The 21278-nt window shown below is 40.0% G+C and overlaps 1 protein-coding gene across 4 annotated transcripts in view; it reads right to left on the bottom strand.

Annotated features, from left to right (window-relative positions):
• Positions 1-21278, bottom strand: part of LOC124291157 (von Willebrand factor D and EGF domain-containing protein-like) — a 126789-nt gene continuing 105511 nt past the window's right edge. The window contains exons 26-35 of one of the 4 annotated variants that reach the window (XM_046728082.1): positions 20751-20846; positions 19837-19932; positions 17081-17176; positions 13865-14056; positions 12349-12444; positions 11543-11638; positions 10565-10660; positions 9667-9773; positions 5495-5588; positions 1-2614 (exon numbers count right to left, since the gene is read on the bottom strand). In XM_046728082.1, coding sequence (XP_046584038.1) covers positions 2559-2614; positions 5495-5588; positions 9667-9773; positions 10565-10660; positions 11543-11638; positions 12349-12444; positions 13865-14056; positions 17081-17176; positions 19837-19932; positions 20751-20846 — 1025 coding nt within the window. In that variant the 3' untranslated portion in view covers positions 1-2558. Of the gene's footprint in view, positions 2615-3517; positions 3566-5494; positions 5589-9666; positions 9774-10564; positions 10661-11542; positions 11639-12348; positions 12445-13864; positions 14057-17080; positions 17177-19836; positions 19933-20750; positions 20847-21278 lie in introns of all 4 variants that reach the window. The other 3 variants (XM_046728083.1, XM_046728084.1, XM_046728085.1) reach the window with 3 other exon arrangements.

Below are 21278 nucleotides of genomic sequence, written 5' to 3'. Positions count from 1 at the left end.
TAAAGATAAAATTTAATCACATATATAAATTAATAAATTTTAATCCATTTACAAGTGTGTGAATGCAAATATACACACTGGGTTTCAAGAAATAACGACTTATTAGACTCCTAATTCTTCTAACAAAAATATGATGTTTTCTAACATGTAAAAACAATGACTAAGGCTGTGTACCATTAAGCGAATCAGCACAATAGCTTCCTTTTTTAAAAAACCAAATGTCTAACACAGTAACGATGTTGCCGTTTTACCTATGCAGATTTTTGTAATAATTTTGAGAAAGGGACAAGGCACAGGAATATAAAATATTTCAAATTGATATTTGTACGTTTGAGAGGTTGAATCAGTTATATCACAGTTTAAAAAGACCATAAAACAGAAAATCAAACATACCGATATTTTGAAATAGTTCTCCAGATCGTTTTCAGCAGATATATTACCGTCCAAACCAAATGTTCCCTAGATCGCTTATACTGGTATGTTTTATTACGACTTATTTTCAAAGGTCGAATTTGATGGAAGGTGCATCAAACAACTCTAGAGCTATAAGTATCAATCTGAGAACGAAAACCAATCTGAGAAGAACTTACAATGAATCTTAAAATGCCATTTTTGTCAACGTAATCGGCGTTCCTACGTTCTAGATCAACATGCAAATGTTCAGCACCAGTAACTTAATTGAAAGTGCATCAAAACTGACAAAGAGTAAAATCATTATGCGAATAGAACACCACAGATTCCCTGACATTATACAAAACAAGACATGGAGGATCACCACCAAGTAGTTCACCAACTGCTGCTGGGTTATCATTGTTGCTGCGACGACCAGATGTACCGTATATCGTCTAATAAGCGCCTGGATGCTTATTTTTTCAATGGAGTTCCAGACCCGGCGCTTACTAGAGGCCCGGCGCTCACTGGGTCTAATTACCGTAATTGTTAGTGAGCTGCTTGACCCCCGGCGCTTATTAGAGATCCGGCGCTTATGAGAGGAAATATGGTATTTAAAGTATGGATGATTCAACGGGAATGACATAGAAGACAGATGCATAGCATTATGATTATTGTACAAAGACATAGGAATACACGCATTTATAACACAACAATAACAACTATAACACTAACGCTTGGTTACACAGGTAGACTTTCGAAAAGGTACTATGTACCAACGTGGTTTGCTCATTACCAGTTCGGTTGAATGATTAAGTGGGTGAGTATGGTTTTACGCCGCTGGCAATCTTCCAGCAATATCACGGCGGGGGACACCAGAAATTGGCTTCACACATTGTACCCGTGTGGGGAATAGAAACCGGGTCTTCGGCGTGACGAGTGAACGCTTTAACCACTAGGCTACCCCGCCGCCCCGGGTTGGTTGAACTAATTGTGTGGACCTGGTGCATTGTCTCTGTGGTACACTAGAGCAAGCCAGTGTGGTTTAACGCCGCCTTGAACAGCATCTCGGAGGAAAGTCCATGTGATGCACTCTAAGATGCCCCCGAGTACTGGTACAGTCGTGATGAATCCAGAAACAAAGACCGACAGACTCCGGGATTCGAACTCACGATAAAAAACACGGGACGCAAGTGAATCGCGGCGCCTTCATCTACAAGATGAGGCTTTTGTTGAGATATTAATAAACTGCTTGAGTGATACGGTAAACTTGAGTTTCAAACAGTGGAGATGGTATTTGGACGTGTAATCAAACTGTTTCGAGAATTGTGTTAACTTGCAATTTGTTCACGAGCTGAATGGGAATAACTGACTGAGCATCTTTAAGTTTACCGTACGCCGTTTTTAGCAATATTCCAGCAATATCACGGCGGGGGACATCAGAAACAGGCTTCACACATTGTAACCATGTGGGGATTCAAACCCGGGTCTTCGGCGTGACGAGGGAAAGCATTAATCACAAGGCTACCCAATCGCCTCCTTTGATAAGTGTTTCGGTTGTATCACAATATACCAGTTTATGTTAAAGTAAAGCCCCAAACAGACACAGACTATAGACGTATACCACAAACACGTGTACTGCGTTTACAAATCAAGGATTACAATTTAGGCGAATCTGATATTAAACGCCAAGACCACGGCGAAGGGAGGTAACTCTGTAAGCGAGTTGCGGCGCCGTAGACTGAACGACCCGCTTTCATATTTTGGGAGGCAAATCAAAGTACATGTAATAACACGAAACATACACGTGGACTGAAGTTCTTATATACATATTAACAGCTCAAGCATAATGTTCACAGATCTACGTCCTGATAAGCTAAATATTGAGGCAATACACTATCTAATACTGTCCGAACATACATAGCACCTTAAAGATTAACAATGAAAAACGGCACTTGAGTGTAGTGCCAAATATACACAGAATCTGAACATTGTTTGGAATTAGAATTAGTACAGGATATGCCTGGAACTTCGCGTGTCTTTGAAATTAGTAGAGACGTCATTTTCAAATGACGCGCCCAAGCAACTTCAACTGCGATTGGTGCTCTGAAGATTTTTCGACCAATGACATGCGAGGTTACTTCATCCTGACACGTCATCACGTGAGGTTATCTGAAGTAATATCTGAAGTAGCTTGGGAGGTGCGTTTTTTCAGTCTTCATCCCTGTAAAGAAAATTCATAGCAATGTTATATATCTATTCGCTGATACAAAGTCACTTGATAAGGAGCTTAAATAGTGAGGGTGAATGTATGTCTTATCCTTCATATTACATTGCTTCAAAACAAATATAATATCGTTAGAAAATATATACATTATAAGTGTATATCTGATGTAAAGACGTCTATTTGATATTACGCATATGAATATTTAATTGTATGTCCCATTTAGTACTACGTACAGAATAGAAAAAAATCCCAAACAAACAGTATAAGCTTAAATTTTAGTAAAATATAAACTGAAAAGCCGCGGAAGCATACTTAGACACAAGTAGGTAAGCTACTCATAGATCTTGAAACACAAAACAAAATATTTGCAGTATCAAAGATCATAGCACAAACTGATCTGCACATATCACATACATGATCAAATAGCCTCAAGGCAAACCAATTCAATGCCTCCAATTCTAAACGCAACAGCATTATAGCAAGCAGATTAATTGCAAGGGAACGCATTCGTTTGCTATTAATGTAAATTCTCCATTCGACCTTTCAATGATCGAAAACATATTTTTGATGTTGAAATTGCTCAATGCAGAAAAGAGAAAAACATGAATTCATATGAATAATAACTCAAACGATTTGAGGCATACTCTTCAGTACTTGGTTCACGGATGTGTCGAAAAAATCACAAATTTAAAATTTATATTCTTCTTGCCGTGTATAGTCATGTTATATTAATTAATTTTTATCTTATTCCATTACCATATATTCATATGAAAGATGTATTTTACAGTTTTAGTACAAATTTAATAAACCAAGCATGAAAAAATACGGCCTAACTGTAAACTGGAGCAAATAAATTTGAAATTAAGAATCAACGTCAACGTCATCAGCATGCGGCGTTACCACGGCGGTGGTCATGACTGTGGTGGTAGGGGAAGCTCGTTGAGTCCACTGAAACACACCTGACTGTGTGAACAGGTGGGAAATATCGGACAATCTAGGTCAACGTGACCCGGATATCTTTGGCGTATCCCAAAGCTTAAATAGGTGGTTATCAAGTTATAGGATTAAAGCGACCTTGAAAAATCCTCTTCCCCCGTATTAAAGCAAGTGTACAGTACATGGTATCCAACACAAACAGATGGAACAAAACAAATACTGGAACGCACACAAAACAAATTCTGGTCTTCAATACAGTGTACACATTGATGTTTATTTATTGCAGGAGTAAGCAGTAATAGACCCAGGTTTGTAAGCAACGGACAGATACAGTTTTTAACATTGACCACTTGACAGGACGTACATTACGTTTACTATACCGTAGCCTCGCAACATACATTAACTAGAACATAGGTGAGCGTAAGCGCAAATTTCCATATTTGGTATTAAGTTATAATTGCTTAGAGATGGTTTATTTTGAGGGAGAGAAACTTTACTCGTTTTTAACTCATTGCATAGTCTAGTGGATGGAGTGTCTGCTTTGAGGGCGGGAGGTCAGTCTTTCGATTCCTGGTCGTGTAATACCAAAATATCAAAACTGTCACTTGACGCAGCTTAAACCCCCTACAATTCACAACTACATATTTCACTTTTCGATCCCTATTAACTATGCTAAATTGCTAAGGGGTTTGTTTGTTTGTTTGTTTTGTTTATTGTTTAATGCCGCACTCAGCAATAATCCAGCTATGTGGCGGCAATCTGTAAATAATCGAGTCTGGACCAGACAATCCAGTAACCAACAGCATGAATATCGACTACCCAATTGGGATACGATGACATGTGTTAACCAAATAAGCGAACCTGACCACCCGATCCTGTTAGTCGCCTCTTACGACAAGCACGGGTTACTGAAGACCAATTCTAACCTGGATCTTCCGGTCTTGAACTGAATATGTTTTCTGATTTCGTCACCAGAGTCTAGCAAACAGACCTAGGACAATACTGTGAAAAATATTATTACCAGATATTTTAAAAAAAAATATGTATACACATATTCTGAATATTCTAGTGAAAAAGTATTAGATCCTCTGTGTACGTGAGATCGTTCACCGGACTTCTTAATTTCGCAATTAGTGATAGAAGAAAGACGATCTACTCTAACGCATTTTCCACCTTTGACACAAGACACAAGACAAAAGCCACGAGCCACGCACATAACACATTCCCCACACACATACAAGTACAACATACATGTATATAATGGATTGTCAGGCAATATATAGCCCTGCCCACCAGCAACATAGACTTTGATTTGGTGCTGGATGACGTCTAAAATTACGTTTATCGACCTTGACCTTTGGCGGCGACATTGACTTTGATTTGGTGTTGGATGACATCTAAAATTACGTTTATCGGCCTTGGCGGCGATTAACGTCTACGACAATATCAATACTAGAAATATTATTTTCGACATGTGGTTTTTAATGCTCCCGCAAAATAAATACCATTATCCACGTTGGACAGACATAAAAATATACGACGTCAACAAACACATAACAAAAGACAACATGATTATGAATACAAGAGCATTTAAAAAAAGCATATATACATGTATATACATACAAGTAAAAAAGTTGCAAGTGTTTATAATGAATGTCAAAGGCAAAAACCTTCACCACAACCTTTATCTACCATATCAGCTGCTATGTATATACAAGGACATAGCTCATCCACTAGGAAATCGCTATCTACAGCCATGTGCGTCTATCTCTACTCAGATACCTGCTATCAAAAGTTATTCTTTGTTACGCTTCCTCATCAATCTGGATTAATCGACTTTCTAAGTCTTCTACGTGGTGTGTGTCAGTTAGAATTAATCTGGTCACTATAAAGATGACACAAATGGGTTTAGAATAGCGACTAGTCACTATGGCAACTCACGACTGGCGGATTTTGCGCAGCTCTTATCAAGGCATTTCAACATCATTCGTATTTTCACATACGATTTCCCATTATAGGACTCTATGCGCCTGCCCTAGGAGGAAAATTCGGGATATGGAATGGTGTGAGTGAGTGAGTTTAGTTTCACGCCGCACTCAGCAATATTCCAGCTATATGGCGGCGGTCTGTACATAATCGAGTCTGGACCAGACAATCCAGTGATCAACAGCTTGAGCATCGATCTACGCAATTGGGAAGCGATGACGTGTGTCAACCAAGTCAGCGAGCCTGACCACCCGTTAGTCGCCACTTACGACAAGCACCATGGGTTACCGAAGATCAATTCTTCACGGGTAAATGGAATGATGTATTATAGTAAAGGTAGGCAACATGTACCAAGGTACAGAGGTCATTGCATTTTTGTTTCCATTTAGTTTAAGTTGGTTAAATGAAAAGATATATCCACACAAACCTGTTTGATATACATATCTGCTGGATTTCAATCCTTAACAATAGATTTTTTTGTAGTTTTCATAAATATTATCTAGTTAGGAACACAGGGGCGTGTCACGCTTAGAAACAGCGTTAAAAAGACATTATCAGACATTCTAATTCAACTTAGTATGTAACACGAGTTCTGATTGGTCAATGCTATAAATTTCCGACCGTATAATCAGCATATACGGTCGCAATTTGAAAACCGATTCACCGAAACCTTTGAATGTATCCCTACACTATTGGGGTAACGCTGTTTCGCAGGACATTGTCATTTGCAGAAGTCATTGGTCAATTAACTCCCCTATCCAGCTAAAATGGGTGGAATTTGTGTTAAAAAGGACAAAACAGTATCATAAATTTAATTTTAAGTTCAAACAACTTACTCGCAACGGGCTGTTGACCCAACACTGTTAGATCATGAAACAAGGTTTATGACGTCATTATGGAGCGTGACGTCACCTGCTATGACGTCATTTGACAACAGAACTGATAATGGCCCGTAGTTGAGGAATCAGTGGGCCGCTCATTTCTGTAACTAGAGGGCGGTTTCATCATAATACCGTCCATTTTATCTATAACACTAAGCTCTATTCTTCATTGTCAAATTAGTCTGTGTGCACATAATAAACGTGTGTAGTTTGAAAAGGGAACTACTTTCTCTGGCGATGGTGTAAGTTGAAGGAGTGATATGATTAACCTTTGACCTAGAGAAACTTTGACCTGGTTTAAATGATGAATTTCTTTCACGAAAAAAACAGCGTAAAACGAGTTGAATTAGAATGGGGATAACTGTACTGTGTTTGACGAATTGGGGACGTATACCGGTGGTTATATAGCCCGGTTATATAGCCGCAAATTTAACGTTATATCGGCTCCGCTTACGCGTCGCCGATATAACTAAATTTGTGGCTATATAACCACCGGTATACGTCCCCAATTCGTCAAACACAGTACAGTTAGCCCCTAAATAAAGGTATAGTTTTTTGATGACGTAACAATTGAATGACGTTATACCATCACTGCGACATTCTAGTGTGCCCCCCTCGTAATCGAACCATTTTACATTACGTCACAATGTAAGCGACGTCACGATGCATGTCAGTTGTCATCGCCTCGTACGGCCTCCTACAGTAAACTACCCCGTTGCATCCCGTTTCTTGGTTTGCAGTTGCTTCACGCAGCTAACATCACTGGTGGAAACACTATTACGTTTATGTTTTACGACGGTTAAAATGTGTCAGTTCGACTCACAAGTTTTCAGCGACACGGTAACGTTCGTAATGTTTACATTCCAACAATGCAATTGTGGAATGTCGCTTGACTACTCAACTTCCTCTGGATGTACTGATCTAAACTTACGCTGGTAGTAGAAATGCAACGTTCATATTGTCCCATATGGTTTACGTTAATGACAGATGTAATTAAAATAATTCAGAGAAGATATTTAATCCGAACGTAAACCGTCATCAAACTGTTATCATTTGATTTTTTCTGGTTACGTTCGTCTTAATGTAGGGGGCAGACACATCAATAGAACAGCGCGCCAGTTAGCCCTGTGCGAGGATTCTTAATTTAGGTCACCGACACCGTCGTTTGTTTTCTGCCTTAAATTAATCGTAATTATCTTTAGAAAGTATTAAATTTGGCATCTTAGAAAAGAAATACACTTCGCTTGCGTCCGAGTGCTTTAACGTTATAATAGTTCAGGGCGAAAGTGTGTTTTATTACACTATACATGGTGGTAGAGAGAAGTGTATTTCTTAATTAAAAGGTGAGTTTTCGCTGTCTTGGGTGCTTCATGATTTTGGCTTGGAATTGCGGAGGTAGCTGTTTTCGGTGAGTCGTGGCGTATAACTTTTGAAATAATGTTCTGATTGTGACCATTTCTAGCTCATTTTGTAGGGAAATCATCTCGCTTTCGATCCGTAGGCTTCGACGGGGCCTTAAAAATAGTTTACGTGGTGAAATCTAACTTAGATTGAGGAGGGGGTGGTTCCGTCGTTACATCCCTTTCCTTTTATATAGTACTAGGGTAGGGTCTATATACCTATATGTCTTTCTAACGCTGTTTCTAAGCGTGACACGCCCCTGTGATTAGGAAGGGATAAAACAATGCATAGACAATTAAAATATTGTAATCAAAGTAATCGAGATTTTGTTAAAGATGAAAATCGCTCCAAGCTAGTATGCTTTAAATGTATTTACTAATAATATATATCTAAAGACTGGTTTATGCTTATTCAAATATTCACAAATTTGTCTCTGTAATATCTTCATTAAAAATTAATACTTTAAGAAATATGGCCATTTACATTTATTATTTTATGTCAGAAATTATTTTATTTCATTATCAAGCACAGCGGCTTCCTAAAAGCAGTGATAATAAATGTGAATTTATATTGTGTCTTTTTCCATGTACAAGGCACATGCTCAAAGCGCTAACACACAATCTGTAAACTATAAGCTTGTAGCCTCCAAGTTTCGTGAGAAAGTATTATCTAATCTATATATTCATTGACATCACTGGACAGCGATTCGTTTTTGATGATTCTACCCTTTTCCTTCATGCGGATTTCTTGTGAAACAGATAAAACACATTTCTCCACATAATTTGGTGAGTTGGGTTTTATGCCGCTTTTAGCAATATTCCAGTAATATCACGGCGGGGGACACCAGAAATGGGCTTCACACATTGTACCCATGTGGGGAATCGAACCCGTAAAGTTGGCGTGGCAGGCGAACGGTTTAATCACTAGGCACCTTACCGGCGTGCCGCCCCTCCATATAAGTCAACATTAAAACATGATATACAATATAGGATACTTTGTAACGCCATAAACAGTCAAACGTATTGGGGATACTTTTAGGTAAAACAATGTTGACTGTATTGGCAATACCTTAGCAGGACATAAATTAATGATTTACATTTCACGTCAACTACATTCACTTCAAATTTACTGTTAGTTTTATGGCCCAGATTTACTATGTGGGTCTATCAAACATGGCAAACAGAGCGCAGCTCTAGCACACAAACAACGAACACAAACTGCAGAGACAAATGACAACTTGCCTTCTCCTTATCAACACGTCAGTTAGGTCACAAGACACAACGTCTAATTGATAGTTAATGCGAGCAGAAATTAATGCGCACAATGCGAGAGAGTTTCACTCGCATCATTAAAATGACGCAAAACAAATTATATAAAAAATTATAAATTATATTAAATATATTTTAGAAATGATGGCGAATGTGAGCATTTCTTGCAATAATATCAAGTATTTGTGGCTAGATCTTCTCGTATTTGTGGCTAGATCGCGAGTCTCGCATTATTTCTATAATGCATTAATTTCGTGATTTATACAACGAGAAAGGTCGGTTGTTACAGATGTTAAATATAATTTAATATATGTTCGAATAATCTAAAACAGGAATTCGTTCTATGCATTATGATCTAATATTTATCCGAAGACCAAACTTTCGAAGCGATTGGAACCCCGTCTGAAGCTACGAAATGTACACATATTTAGCGGTCAGATATTTATATATGATAATAATTATATTATTGCAGTTTGTGTTTTGGTTGAACGATCTCTTAGAAAATATGGCCGTCGGAATATCAATGAGAATGATATATTTACATCATAAGGACGTCCATATCTGAATTCTCTCTTACCCATCTGAGCCTCCGTTGACAGAAACGCCCTCTGAAACCTCGTCTACAGCGACATGTCTGCGGGGCTATGCATCGGCCGCCGTGACGACATCGTGGCCAACACAATGCTGCAAGTAGAAGTCGTATGGAATTCATTGTGGATTGATGGGCGTGGTTGAAATTAAACCCTAATTGAAAATGAAATCAATGTTTTGAAACATCTCCACATTTAAGTCACAGTCGTGGTGTGCAGGTCACAAATCAGGCGAAGTTAATTACAAGCTACGTTGGGCGCAGAGAGTCTTTGGATGGGTGACAGCTTTCTAGGACATCAGTCCTGCTCCACAAACAAGCACATGTGATACATGTGGTCTCACCTTAGGCAAGTGAGTTTGTTCAAACGTGCTTTTGTTCACCCAGCAGAAAATGGCTACCGGGTGGGATAATCAGACTATAATGTTCTAGCGCCTAACAGGCAGCTTGGGTTATCCGGGGTAATAATGTGCTGTGCTTTCATTGTTAGCGCTATGAGCATACCTAGTGTGGAATCAGGCGCTATCTACATGGACACATTATTATTATTAGTCGTGATGTCTCCGTTACAATAATACATGATTCTTTATTCATCAAAACCCGTGACGATCCGGGTTAAAATTAGTCTCCAGTTATCCAGGCGACTGACAGGATCTGGTGGTCAAGCTCGCAGACTCGGTTGACACATGTCATCGTATCCAAATTACGTAGTTCGAAGCTCATGCTGTTGATCACTGGATTCTCTGGTCGAGAGTCAATTATTTACAGACCGCCGCCAGCTGGAATATTGCTGGGGTGCCACGCTTTTTCATATGATGCACAGCTTTAAAGACGTATTTGATACAGAATGTGTGTTTTCTATATCACATGGGTATGCCTGACTCACGTTTCTGACAGCTGGCACCGGCGTACCCCCGCCTACACACGCAGATGTCTGGCTTGAAGCACACTCCTCCGTTCTGGCACGGTAGATGACACACGGCTGACGAAAGAGAGGATGTTGCATCACAGACATGCTCACAATATATGGAAACAATTTACGTATATCAACAACTGTAATATGAGGAAGAGTATTTTCTTATTTCTTCACCATACACTCAAAAACGTCGTATTCCTCGTAGTACAGTAGCTGACATGCATAAATTCCTTCCTCCTTTTACGTATCACTTGCAAATGTCATTCACAGACCGAACGAGTAGTATAGGAAAGGGGTTTTTGGACCACTTCCGCTCATGGTGTTATTTATGGCTAATTAAGGTCCCAGCTGCCCCTTAAAAATGACGGATGAGCGGGGACATCCAACGATGTCCCTGTCTGGAAGAGAATTATTTTAAATACGAATACATCCTGAATGTACAAAATAGTTATCAGTATGGCAGCTCGTTGTATTTGATGTTCGATATCTTAAATATGATTCCTGATATCATTACATATCTTATGGTATGTATGACATTAGATGTTGATTTATTGATAATAACCACTGATATGATCATCACAGTCACTGTCACAGAATGATGCTTACTGATGTCATTCGACTACTGATATCGTGATCTGAGTTTAACAGACAACTGAAGGTACATGATTTGATGATATCCTTAGTGTTGTCAATTTGATAATATCATGAATATGTGTTTTCATTATTGTGATTTACTCACTATGATTTATAGTCAATGTCGATAAATTAATGTCATGGTATGATATCAAATTACAGATATCCTAACATCAATCACTAGTTTGTCCAGAACTGAATATTTACAAACTACCGTCAAATAGGTGGAATATGTCTGAGTGCGGCGTTAAACAACAAACAAACAATGTATGATATAATTGCTATAAAGGCATGCATCACACACTGTACTATTACCTTTGTCACACCGCCTCCCAGTCCAGCCCGAGGGACAGGAACACCGGTCCGGACCCACGCACCTGGCTCCATTCATACACTTAGGGCGACAGGAAGCTAGGTAAGGGGAGACAACCGCATACAATCAGGAAATGATGTCATCTAAGGAGACTTCAAGAGCGTTACCTTAGCTCGAATTTGGCAGAATGTAAAATGAAATAGCGGGAACTATGATTCAAATGATGGAAGGTAAAATGACATTGTGGTAATTGACATGATTTAACATGCTTTAGAGGGCTCGCACGAAGAAAATGATGAGCATTGGAAAAGAGTGTTAGTTACAAGCTGAAGATGTACTGCTAATATGCTTCCATCACAAAGATGTTAGAACAGAGTATATTTATGGAGTAGAGATACTATCACCTTTACAACATCTCCATAAGAAGGTACAACAACAGTAAAGAACAGGCACGCTGTAGCAGGGCGTAATTTAAGGACACCTGTTAAGCAGAATTTGCAAGAGTTGCAGGCGCTAAATGTACGCTGATTTGGCCTTTGATAAGGGGAGACAATCAGACTGATTGTTGTGAACACAAATACCATTTCAGATGTAATTCGCTTCAAATTTCGTTTTTTTTACAGAGTTGAGTTCATAAACATTTCCAGATCACTGATCGAAATATAACATACATTGTACTTTAAGGCGAATTTCAACGAAAGTGGCATTCGGTCTCTTATTTTTTAGCCAAATTGGCTCAAGGGGAGATAACTGAACAAAGAGTTCAAGGTTCGTAAATGTTGCTGGCACAGACTGATAGCAGACCCACCTCGTTCACACCTCTCCCCTGTGTAACCGTATCCACATTTGCATACGTTAAACCGTTTACATTTGCCACCATGGAGGCACGGCGGAATACAGATGGCTGGGGAAGAGAAATTATCATGACACATCTCTTTTATCGTTAATTATTCTCATATAGACATGGACATCAACATCTAACTCTTACAGATCATCGACATATTGGTTTTAATCAAAGAACATCTAATTTTTATTTTGCTCAGTATGGAGTACTGCAAGGTGCATGTTTTCATTCCTGCATGTTGGCAATCTTAAACTTTGGAGAGTTGCTTCAACGCATAACGTGCTAGACTAAAACATCCGAGGAAAGCGAAATATCCTTACAGTATTCCATAGTTGAGAAATGGAAATATGATACTAAAACTCCTTTTACTGATTCGCAGTATTTATCAATATGTTCATACAGCTAACATAAAAAGATATAACCTATATTATCATTGTAAATTAACCTTCGAGAAACACATGAATACCAATTTTGGACGATCACGGAATAAAATTACATTTCACATGGTAATTAAATAATTGTGAAATAGATATGCTATCTATTTTTTATTATACTTTTCTGATTTGCAAGTACCCCACTCGTGTATACAATAGGGGGAACGTTCAGGGACCTGTTCAACAAAGCGATCTTAGCGCAAAGACTATAACAAATCAGCTGTTTAGCCAGAGACACAGGCTAGTCATACCATTAAGCCGGTTTCAGAGAGCAGAACTCAAATTTTCTATTGAAGGCCTGGAGGAGCGGTAAGTTCTTATTTCAAATTCCAAAAAGTCAGAATTTTGTTGAATCCTTCCGAAATATACATTAATAAAGAGTCTTCATTGCGAAAACCGAATTCGTTTATATTTAACGACAGGTATTTGTAAAAAAATTTTTACTTGACTTATAAAGATTCTTAATTAGTGTCGTTGACGATATAGGACAAGAGCAGAAGACTTTGGAAATGCTTTCAAAATAAACCTCCCGAACCCTAATCCACACACGCAAGCAAACACTCTCTCATAAACGCTCATACGGAACTCTTTACATCTTATGGAATGAGTAACCTAACTGGGACCTATGTGGACACCAGGTGCTCTTCAGAAAGCGGCCTGTCCGTAGCTAACTTGTACGCGTAAAGTAGATATTTTCTGCAAGGCCCATGGTTGTACTTTGATAGGGATGAAGTTGTCCTGTGCTAATATTTGAGTTTATTATCACGAAATATGGTATCGTAAGTCTAATATCGTGATATCAACAGAATCGAGACCACGTTACGTTGCAACCCCTACAGTATACAAGGTGAAGGTCACATGAAACAGCAGGTAGGCCAAGGAACAAACATGGCTGCCTTTGAATTTGAGTGCCTGCTATATTCCTCTGACTTACGACCGAAACAACGTATAAAATCACATTTGTCCCTTGCCCTTGCCAAACTAAGGCATTTTGAGACGCAGACAGCACATAACATGTCAAAACACGAACGCTGAAAACCGTATACCTTCCTGACAATAGCGACCGGAATATCCTGGTGGGCATGCACACTCGTGTGGTCTTATGCACGTGCCTCCGTTAAAACATGGCGGGTAACACATGGGAATTTCACAATATTGTCCCTTCCAGCCTTTCTCACATCGACATCTCTCAGGCCCAATACAGACTCCGCCATTTTGACAAGGCCTTCGACATGCCACTGTAGAAATCAAAATAGACTTGATGGTCATGTTAGGCACCTGGAAAAAGGTTGAGGACCACACCTTTTTTCTTTTCATATTATTAAAATTTCCTTGTATATTATTAAAATCGCAACCGTGGAATTTGATGAATATCCGGGGTACCACCGACACCTGATGATAAGCTGATAGCAATAAGGCTGTAGCACCAATGCAATGAAGAAAGAACATCGTATGGAATTGTTGTGAATATCTGTTTTCATGGAACTGTTTCAGAATATATCACTACAAAATTTCTATAATTCAATATGAGTACTTCGTAAACAAACACGAAATATTTCATCAGAAAATAAACAGGATACAATATTATTGAAATGCTGTTTGGAAATTGAAATATGGAGATATGTAGTTGCTCAAATGTTTACCGGATGTCTGTCAACAAGATTGTCAAGTCACGTGTTAATTCTATACAAAGAGGTACACAGGCTACAGTTTACCATCGCACGACAGCCATATTTGTCGAAAACATGCATGAAGGTATAGATGTAGCATGATGAAATTGGATAGACACAAAATATAGAACACAGGAGACAAAATCAAAGTCCCATAGCATAGAAGGGAATGTCTGTACTACATCATGGATTACTTCTAGGGTTTGTGTACACTACTGTCTTCCATCACCCGTGAATACTGACGGTCACGTTTTGTTGTGACTATTTTAACAAACCAATCAAGCAGCTGCTTGGTCGAAGCGAGAGGGTAATCTGACCAATGAGATTACATTACAGACGTTTCTCGTATACTCTACACATTGCGGCAGTATTAGACAATGGTAGGGTTCATTCGTAACTACTCGCCTCTTTCCGTGACCTACAAGAAGACTCGTTTCCCTATCGTACGCCATTATTGCCAAGAATCGTGGCAAACCACGTAGTAAAACGCATCTCGAAGCATGAAAATGGCGGCACCGTTAAAGTTTGAAACTTCGCTAAACTACGCAAAGCACAAGTTAAACATAAACTTTGAGCTAAAGGATCAGAAACTTTGAACCTATTTACAAAGGGAATGACTGTATTGCTGTTTTGCCCACGGGATATAGGATATTCTAGGAGCCATGTTTGAAAATTCAGAGTTATCTTTCCTTGGCGATAGTACTAGACTATTTTAATCTCCATGCCCGTTTGCGCTTAGACAGGGCCACGAGGGGGGTACGAGACGCCATCCGGCTTGCCGGATGACACGAGTAGTTACGAATGTGGTAGGGTTCATATAAAGTCGATGCATGGAGCTGAGTGAGCACGAGTTCCTTGAGTAACTCACGTCTCATATCGTTTCTTGACTAAGTAGGTCGCGGCACTCCGCGAGACCTTAGTACTTCCGGTGACAAACAACGCTTTACACCCTTTCGAATGGCCTCATGGTTGTCAGCTGATAGTAAGGAACCGACAATCCATACATGAATAACAAAATTCCCCAAATTAGCCAACTAATCAACTGTCATAGTCAACAGCTGTGAAAGCCAGGCATGGTTGTACACTTGGTCCGAGCTAGTAAAGTCATATTTCAAATTGGCAATTTGGAAACGGCACAGGCTAGCTATTCTCGAAACGTTCGTAGCCCTAAGAACTTCTTAAACCCATTCTTAACACATTGGCTACGATCAAAGTTAAGAATTCTTAGGACTACGAACGTTTCGAGATTAAGGGCCCTGGTTCTTGAATATACGCTTGTCATCGGAAATCTTGTACCGGAAGTAAGCTGGGCCCCGTCTTGCATATCGCAAGTTGGCGATCGCAAAGGGAGCCGGGAACCAGCTTAGTACCGGAAGTAGCGCCTCGCAGGCCCTATTGTAGATACGTGTTTCTACTACATCTAAAAGCGGCCATGGGTATTCACGGGCAATGCAGGACAGCAGAGTACACCAACCCGTGAAGTACGGACGATGGTACTACATTAACCTACTGTAGCAACAAGCATGAACATGTTTTATGAATGAAAAAAGATTGTCCAAGGATGTAATATTTCATTTTGCATGTGCGTGTCTTCAAATACAGATTGATAATCGTCTTGTTATTTACTAACGTACTATGAAAACTGCAATGTCATCTGACAAAATACCATTTGTGGAAAGTGTAATATGCTAACTATATATTTTGGAGAATGTCGTGACATGTTCAATGTAGTTTGACATCAGAGATACGTATAACTTCATGAGTATAACGTGAAGATAAGATGAAACACAAAAACCCAAACAGCAGCTGCAACAAAATGAGAAAAAAATGATGAAAATGAAAGGACACGAAATCACATTTTTCCCTTACCATCTGAACTTACGTACTTTGTGCATGCATAACAGTTATGTACGTGTCATGATAAACATACTTCCAACTGAACGTTTTATCGTTGAGCCCAATGTAAGACAAACCAAAGCAAAAAATGAACGTTGGTTTCAGGTGGTGCGCTTCTCGGTCACCTCAGAGAGTTCAGTCCTCAGAGCGGAAGAGAGAGCGAGTGTTTTACACTGGTTTCAGCAATATTTCAGCCATGCCGCCAAGGGGACTAACGTAATGATATTACGCATGGTGCATTTTGAGAATCGAACACGGGCTTTCAGTGTGACAAATTGCTGTTCCCTTTTTAGCTATTCTTTGAAAAAATGAAACATAGAAAGAGAAGTGCAAACACATATATGGATGACAATTTCATATGTTACGAGCGCTTCCAGCAAATTATGACACGCAAGGTATTAAAAGGAAATGTTCAACTTGTTATATGTAATGCACATTTTGGTCGACTGTTGATCATTTGCTGGCTGTGTAATATAAGAGGCAGGGCCCACTTTCACAAAGTCATTTAAGCGCTACGATGAACGTACTATCATACTCTAACATTGACTGAAACCGGTCTTAGCGCTAAGAACACTTTGTGCAAGTGGACCCTGGTCTCTGTGTTACGGAAGTTTGTATGCCTGTATTCTTTGCAAAATGTCATTGATGAAGATGAGGTAAACAAAGATGTAGGGGTACAAACTCTTGAGCACTCACATAGTTCACACCTTGGTCCTGTGAAACCGTATGGACACAGGCATCTGTTCCTGGTGTAGCATCGGCCGCCATTCTGACACTCTGGGGTGCACACGCCTGAAGGAAACACAGGCATGGAGTCCGGATAAAGAAACAATCACATCTGTATGATAACTTGCTTTTTGAAACTGGTGGGCAAATTGTTAACGTATACGTATAAACTCATGTTTGATTATGGTTTAAGAAGAAACGGATAATCCATGGCCATGTATTTGATTCTCTTTGCTCTCTTTAGGACCTTGGATAAAATTATCACGCTTTTTAAGTGTAAAGGTCCTTTTGCTGGGCAGTTTATACCCTTCTCATTCTGGGTAAACCTATCAGAGTACTCCAGCAATCTCCATAATCCGGCATATATTTCCTGTCTGGGCAACATTTTGTTCAATCATTGCGTAATGACATTAAACAGATACAAATATATGTGGAGTGACTAATACATTACTGATTAACGGGTTACTGATACCTAGCTTAACGGGTTACTGATACCCATATTAACGTGTTACCGATACCCAGATTAACGTGTTACCGATACCCAGAATAACAGCCGCGGGTTACTGATACCCATATTAACGGGTTACCGATACCTAAATTAACTGGTTACTGATACCCACATCAACGTGTTACCGATACCCATATTAACGGCCGCGGGTTACTGATACCTAGATTAACGTGTTACTGATACCCAGATTAACGGGTTACTGATACCTAAATTAACTAGTTACCGATACCCAGATTAACGTGTTACTGATACCCAGATTAACGGCCGCGGGTTACTGATACCCAGATTAACGGGTTACTGATGGCTAGATTAACGGCCGCGGGTTATTGATACCTAGATTAACGTGTAAATGATACCCAGATTAACGGGTTACTGATACCTAAATTAACTAGTTACCGATACCCAGATTAACGGCCGCGGTTTACTGATACCTAGATTAACGTGTAACTGATACCCAGATTAACGGGTTACTGATACCTACATTAACTAGTTACCGATACCCAGATTAACGTGTTACCGATACCGAGATTAACGGGTTACTGATACCTAAATTAACGTGTTACCGATACCTAAATTAACTTGTTACTGATACCCATATTAACGTGTTACCGATACCCAGATTAACGTGTTACTGATACCCATATTAACGTGTTAACGATACCCGTATTAATGACCGCGGGTTACTGATACCTAGATTAACGTGTTACTGATACCCAGATTAACGGGTTAACGATACCCAGATTAACGTGTTACCGATACCCATATTAAAGGCCGCGGGTTACTGATACCTAGATTAACGTGTTACTGATACCCAGATTAATGTGTTACCGATACCCAGATTAACGTGTTACCGACACCCAGATCAACGGGTTACTGATACCTAAATGAGCGTGTTACCGATACCAATGTTAACGGCCGCGGGTTACTGATACCTAGATTAACGGGTTACTGATACCTAAATTAACTGGTTGCCAATACCCAGATTAACGGGTTACCGATACCCAGATTAACGTGTTACCGATACCCATATTAACGGCCGCGGGTTACTGATACCTAGATTAACGGGTTACTGATACCTAGATTAACTGGTTACCAATACCCAGATTAACGTGTTACCGATACCCAGATTAACGGGTTACTGATACCTAAATTAACGTGTTACCGACACCCATATTAACGGCCGCGGGTTACCAATACCCAAATTAACGGGTTACTGATACCTAGATTAACGGGTTACTGATACCTAGATTAACGGGTTACCGATACCCATATTAACGGCCGCGGGTTACCGATGCCCAGATTAACGGGTTACTGATACCTAGATTAACGGGTTACTGATAGCTAGATTAACGGGTTACTGATACCAAGATTAACGGGTTACTGATACCTAGATTAATGGGTTACCGATACCCAGATTAACGGGTTACTGATACCTAAATTAACGGGTTACTGATACCCATATTAACGTGTTACCGATACCCATATTAACGTGTTACCGATACCCATATTAACGGCCGCGGGTTACCGATACCCAGATTAACGGGTTACTGATACCTAGATTAACGGGTTACTGATACCCAGATTAACGGGTTACCGATACCCAGATTAACGGGTTACTGATACCTAGATTAACTGGTTACTGATACCTAGATTAACCTTTTATTGATACCCAGATTAACACTTTACTTATACCCAGATTAACCCATTCCTGATACCTAGATTGGCCTGTTACTGATACCAAGAATAACGGTTTAGTGGCACCCAGATTAAAATGTTACTGATACCCAGATTGACCCATTACTGATACCAAGAATAACGCGTAACTCATACTCTGCATATTAATCCTTATTGATATCCAGATTAACGCATTACTGATACCCAGATTAACCCTTTACTGATACCCAGATTAACGCATTACTGATACCCAGAATAACCCGTTACTGATACCCAGAATTACCAGTTACTGATACCCAGAATTACCAGTTACTGATACCCAGAATTACCAGTTACTGATACCCTGCAGATTAACCCTTTACTGATAGCCAGAATAATCCGTTACTGATACCCAGATTGACCCGTTAATAATACCCAGATTAACGCGGTACTGATACCCGTATTAACCCTTTACTGATACCCAGATTATGCGGTACTCATACAAAGATTAACGCGGTACTGATACCAAGAATAACGCGTTATTTAATCCAGTGTTTGGACTCACTCTGCTCGCACTGGTCACCAGTGTACCCAGAGAAACACCGACACTTGTTAGGCTCGTAGCACACGCCACCATTCCGGCAGTATGGAACGCACACGGCTGAAAATAGACAATAATAACCATTGATTCCTGGCAGTGCCACGTGACGTCAATCATGCGCATTAAAACACTGGCTCACTACTACCCAAAGACATTCTTATAAGGCCAGATGTTTTTGCAATGGTTTTACATTACAATGGTATATTTGGGCAATAAAGATGGATAACGCTCAACGATCTGTTGTTCCTGTCCCGTTTACGCCTAGAGTGAGGGAGTGAGTGAGTTTAGTTTTACGCCGCTTTTAGCAATATCACGGCGGGGGACACCAGAAATGGGCTTCACACATTGCACCCATGTGGGGAATCGAACCCGGGTATTCGGCGTGACGAGCGAACGCTTTAGCCACTGGGCTACCCCACCGCCCTTCTACGTCTAGACGTTGTATCCAGTGCCTATAAGGCCATGTGTCTATGTAAGCAGGGCAGACATATGCAGTCAAACACTGTTGTGTCGAACCATTATGTGTCGAACTTGCGGTCATCAGTAATAACTTGGTCCCTGTGTATTCCTTGATTGATCATCATATTTTCCGGTTGTGTCGAACATCGGGAACTCGAAATATTTCCGTTGCCCCCTTCAACTTCGACACAAAGGAGATTGACTGTATATGTGGATCTGTATGACATTCGTAAAGGAAATCTTGCCTCGAAATAGATTTGGTAGCTCGAGCTCACAATTACATGGCATTTATTGACGCAATGACCAAGGAAGATATTCAGTAAAGCTATAGTCATCCCTGGTTCCTGAAATGTCTCTACAGCATATATTACTCAAATGTTGCTGCTTGGAGGCTTAAGAAAGAAACAGTTTGTACTCACGGAGATTGCATCTTCTCCCAGTGTACCCCTTCGGACACTCACACCTGTTGGGTCCAACACACTGACGGCGCCCTCTACAGGCAGGCTCACAGATAGCTGCACATACAGAGGCACAAACGTTGAGATATGAATTGTAACCCAGGGGCGGATCCAGGATTTTGGAGGTGCGTGTGCGTGTGCGTTTGCGTGCGTGAGTGCGCGCGCGCACATAAATCATGAAATCATAAGGTTAGGGGGAAATGCTCCTCAAGGAAATGTTTTTCTGAAGGGGATGGGGGTGCGCACCTCCGCACTACCCCTCTGGATCCGCCCCTGTAACCAACGAAAACCCATTCGAAGCGTTGGTGACCCAACAGGCTCACCTTATACCATTTGAGCTGTACCTGTACCTCCTATACATTAGTCCAAACTGGTAATCAGAGCTGCTGTCGTGTGTACATGATGTATGTAGGTTGCATGGTACTTTAGGTTCTTCACCTTTGTATGAGTTATCATTCTTTGTTTTAATTTAAATTTAAGTCAGATCAG

Source organism: Haliotis rubra, unplaced genomic scaffold, assembly GCF_003918875.1.
Source record: "Haliotis rubra isolate DU_JTF1 unplaced genomic scaffold, ASM391887v1 Scf483, whole genome shotgun sequence".
Classification (NCBI taxonomy): domain Eukaryota; kingdom Metazoa; phylum Mollusca; class Gastropoda; order Lepetellida; family Haliotidae; genus Haliotis; species Haliotis rubra.
The sequence above is the reverse complement of the archived record's forward strand: the minus strand, read 5'-3'. Positions and strand labels throughout refer to the sequence as shown.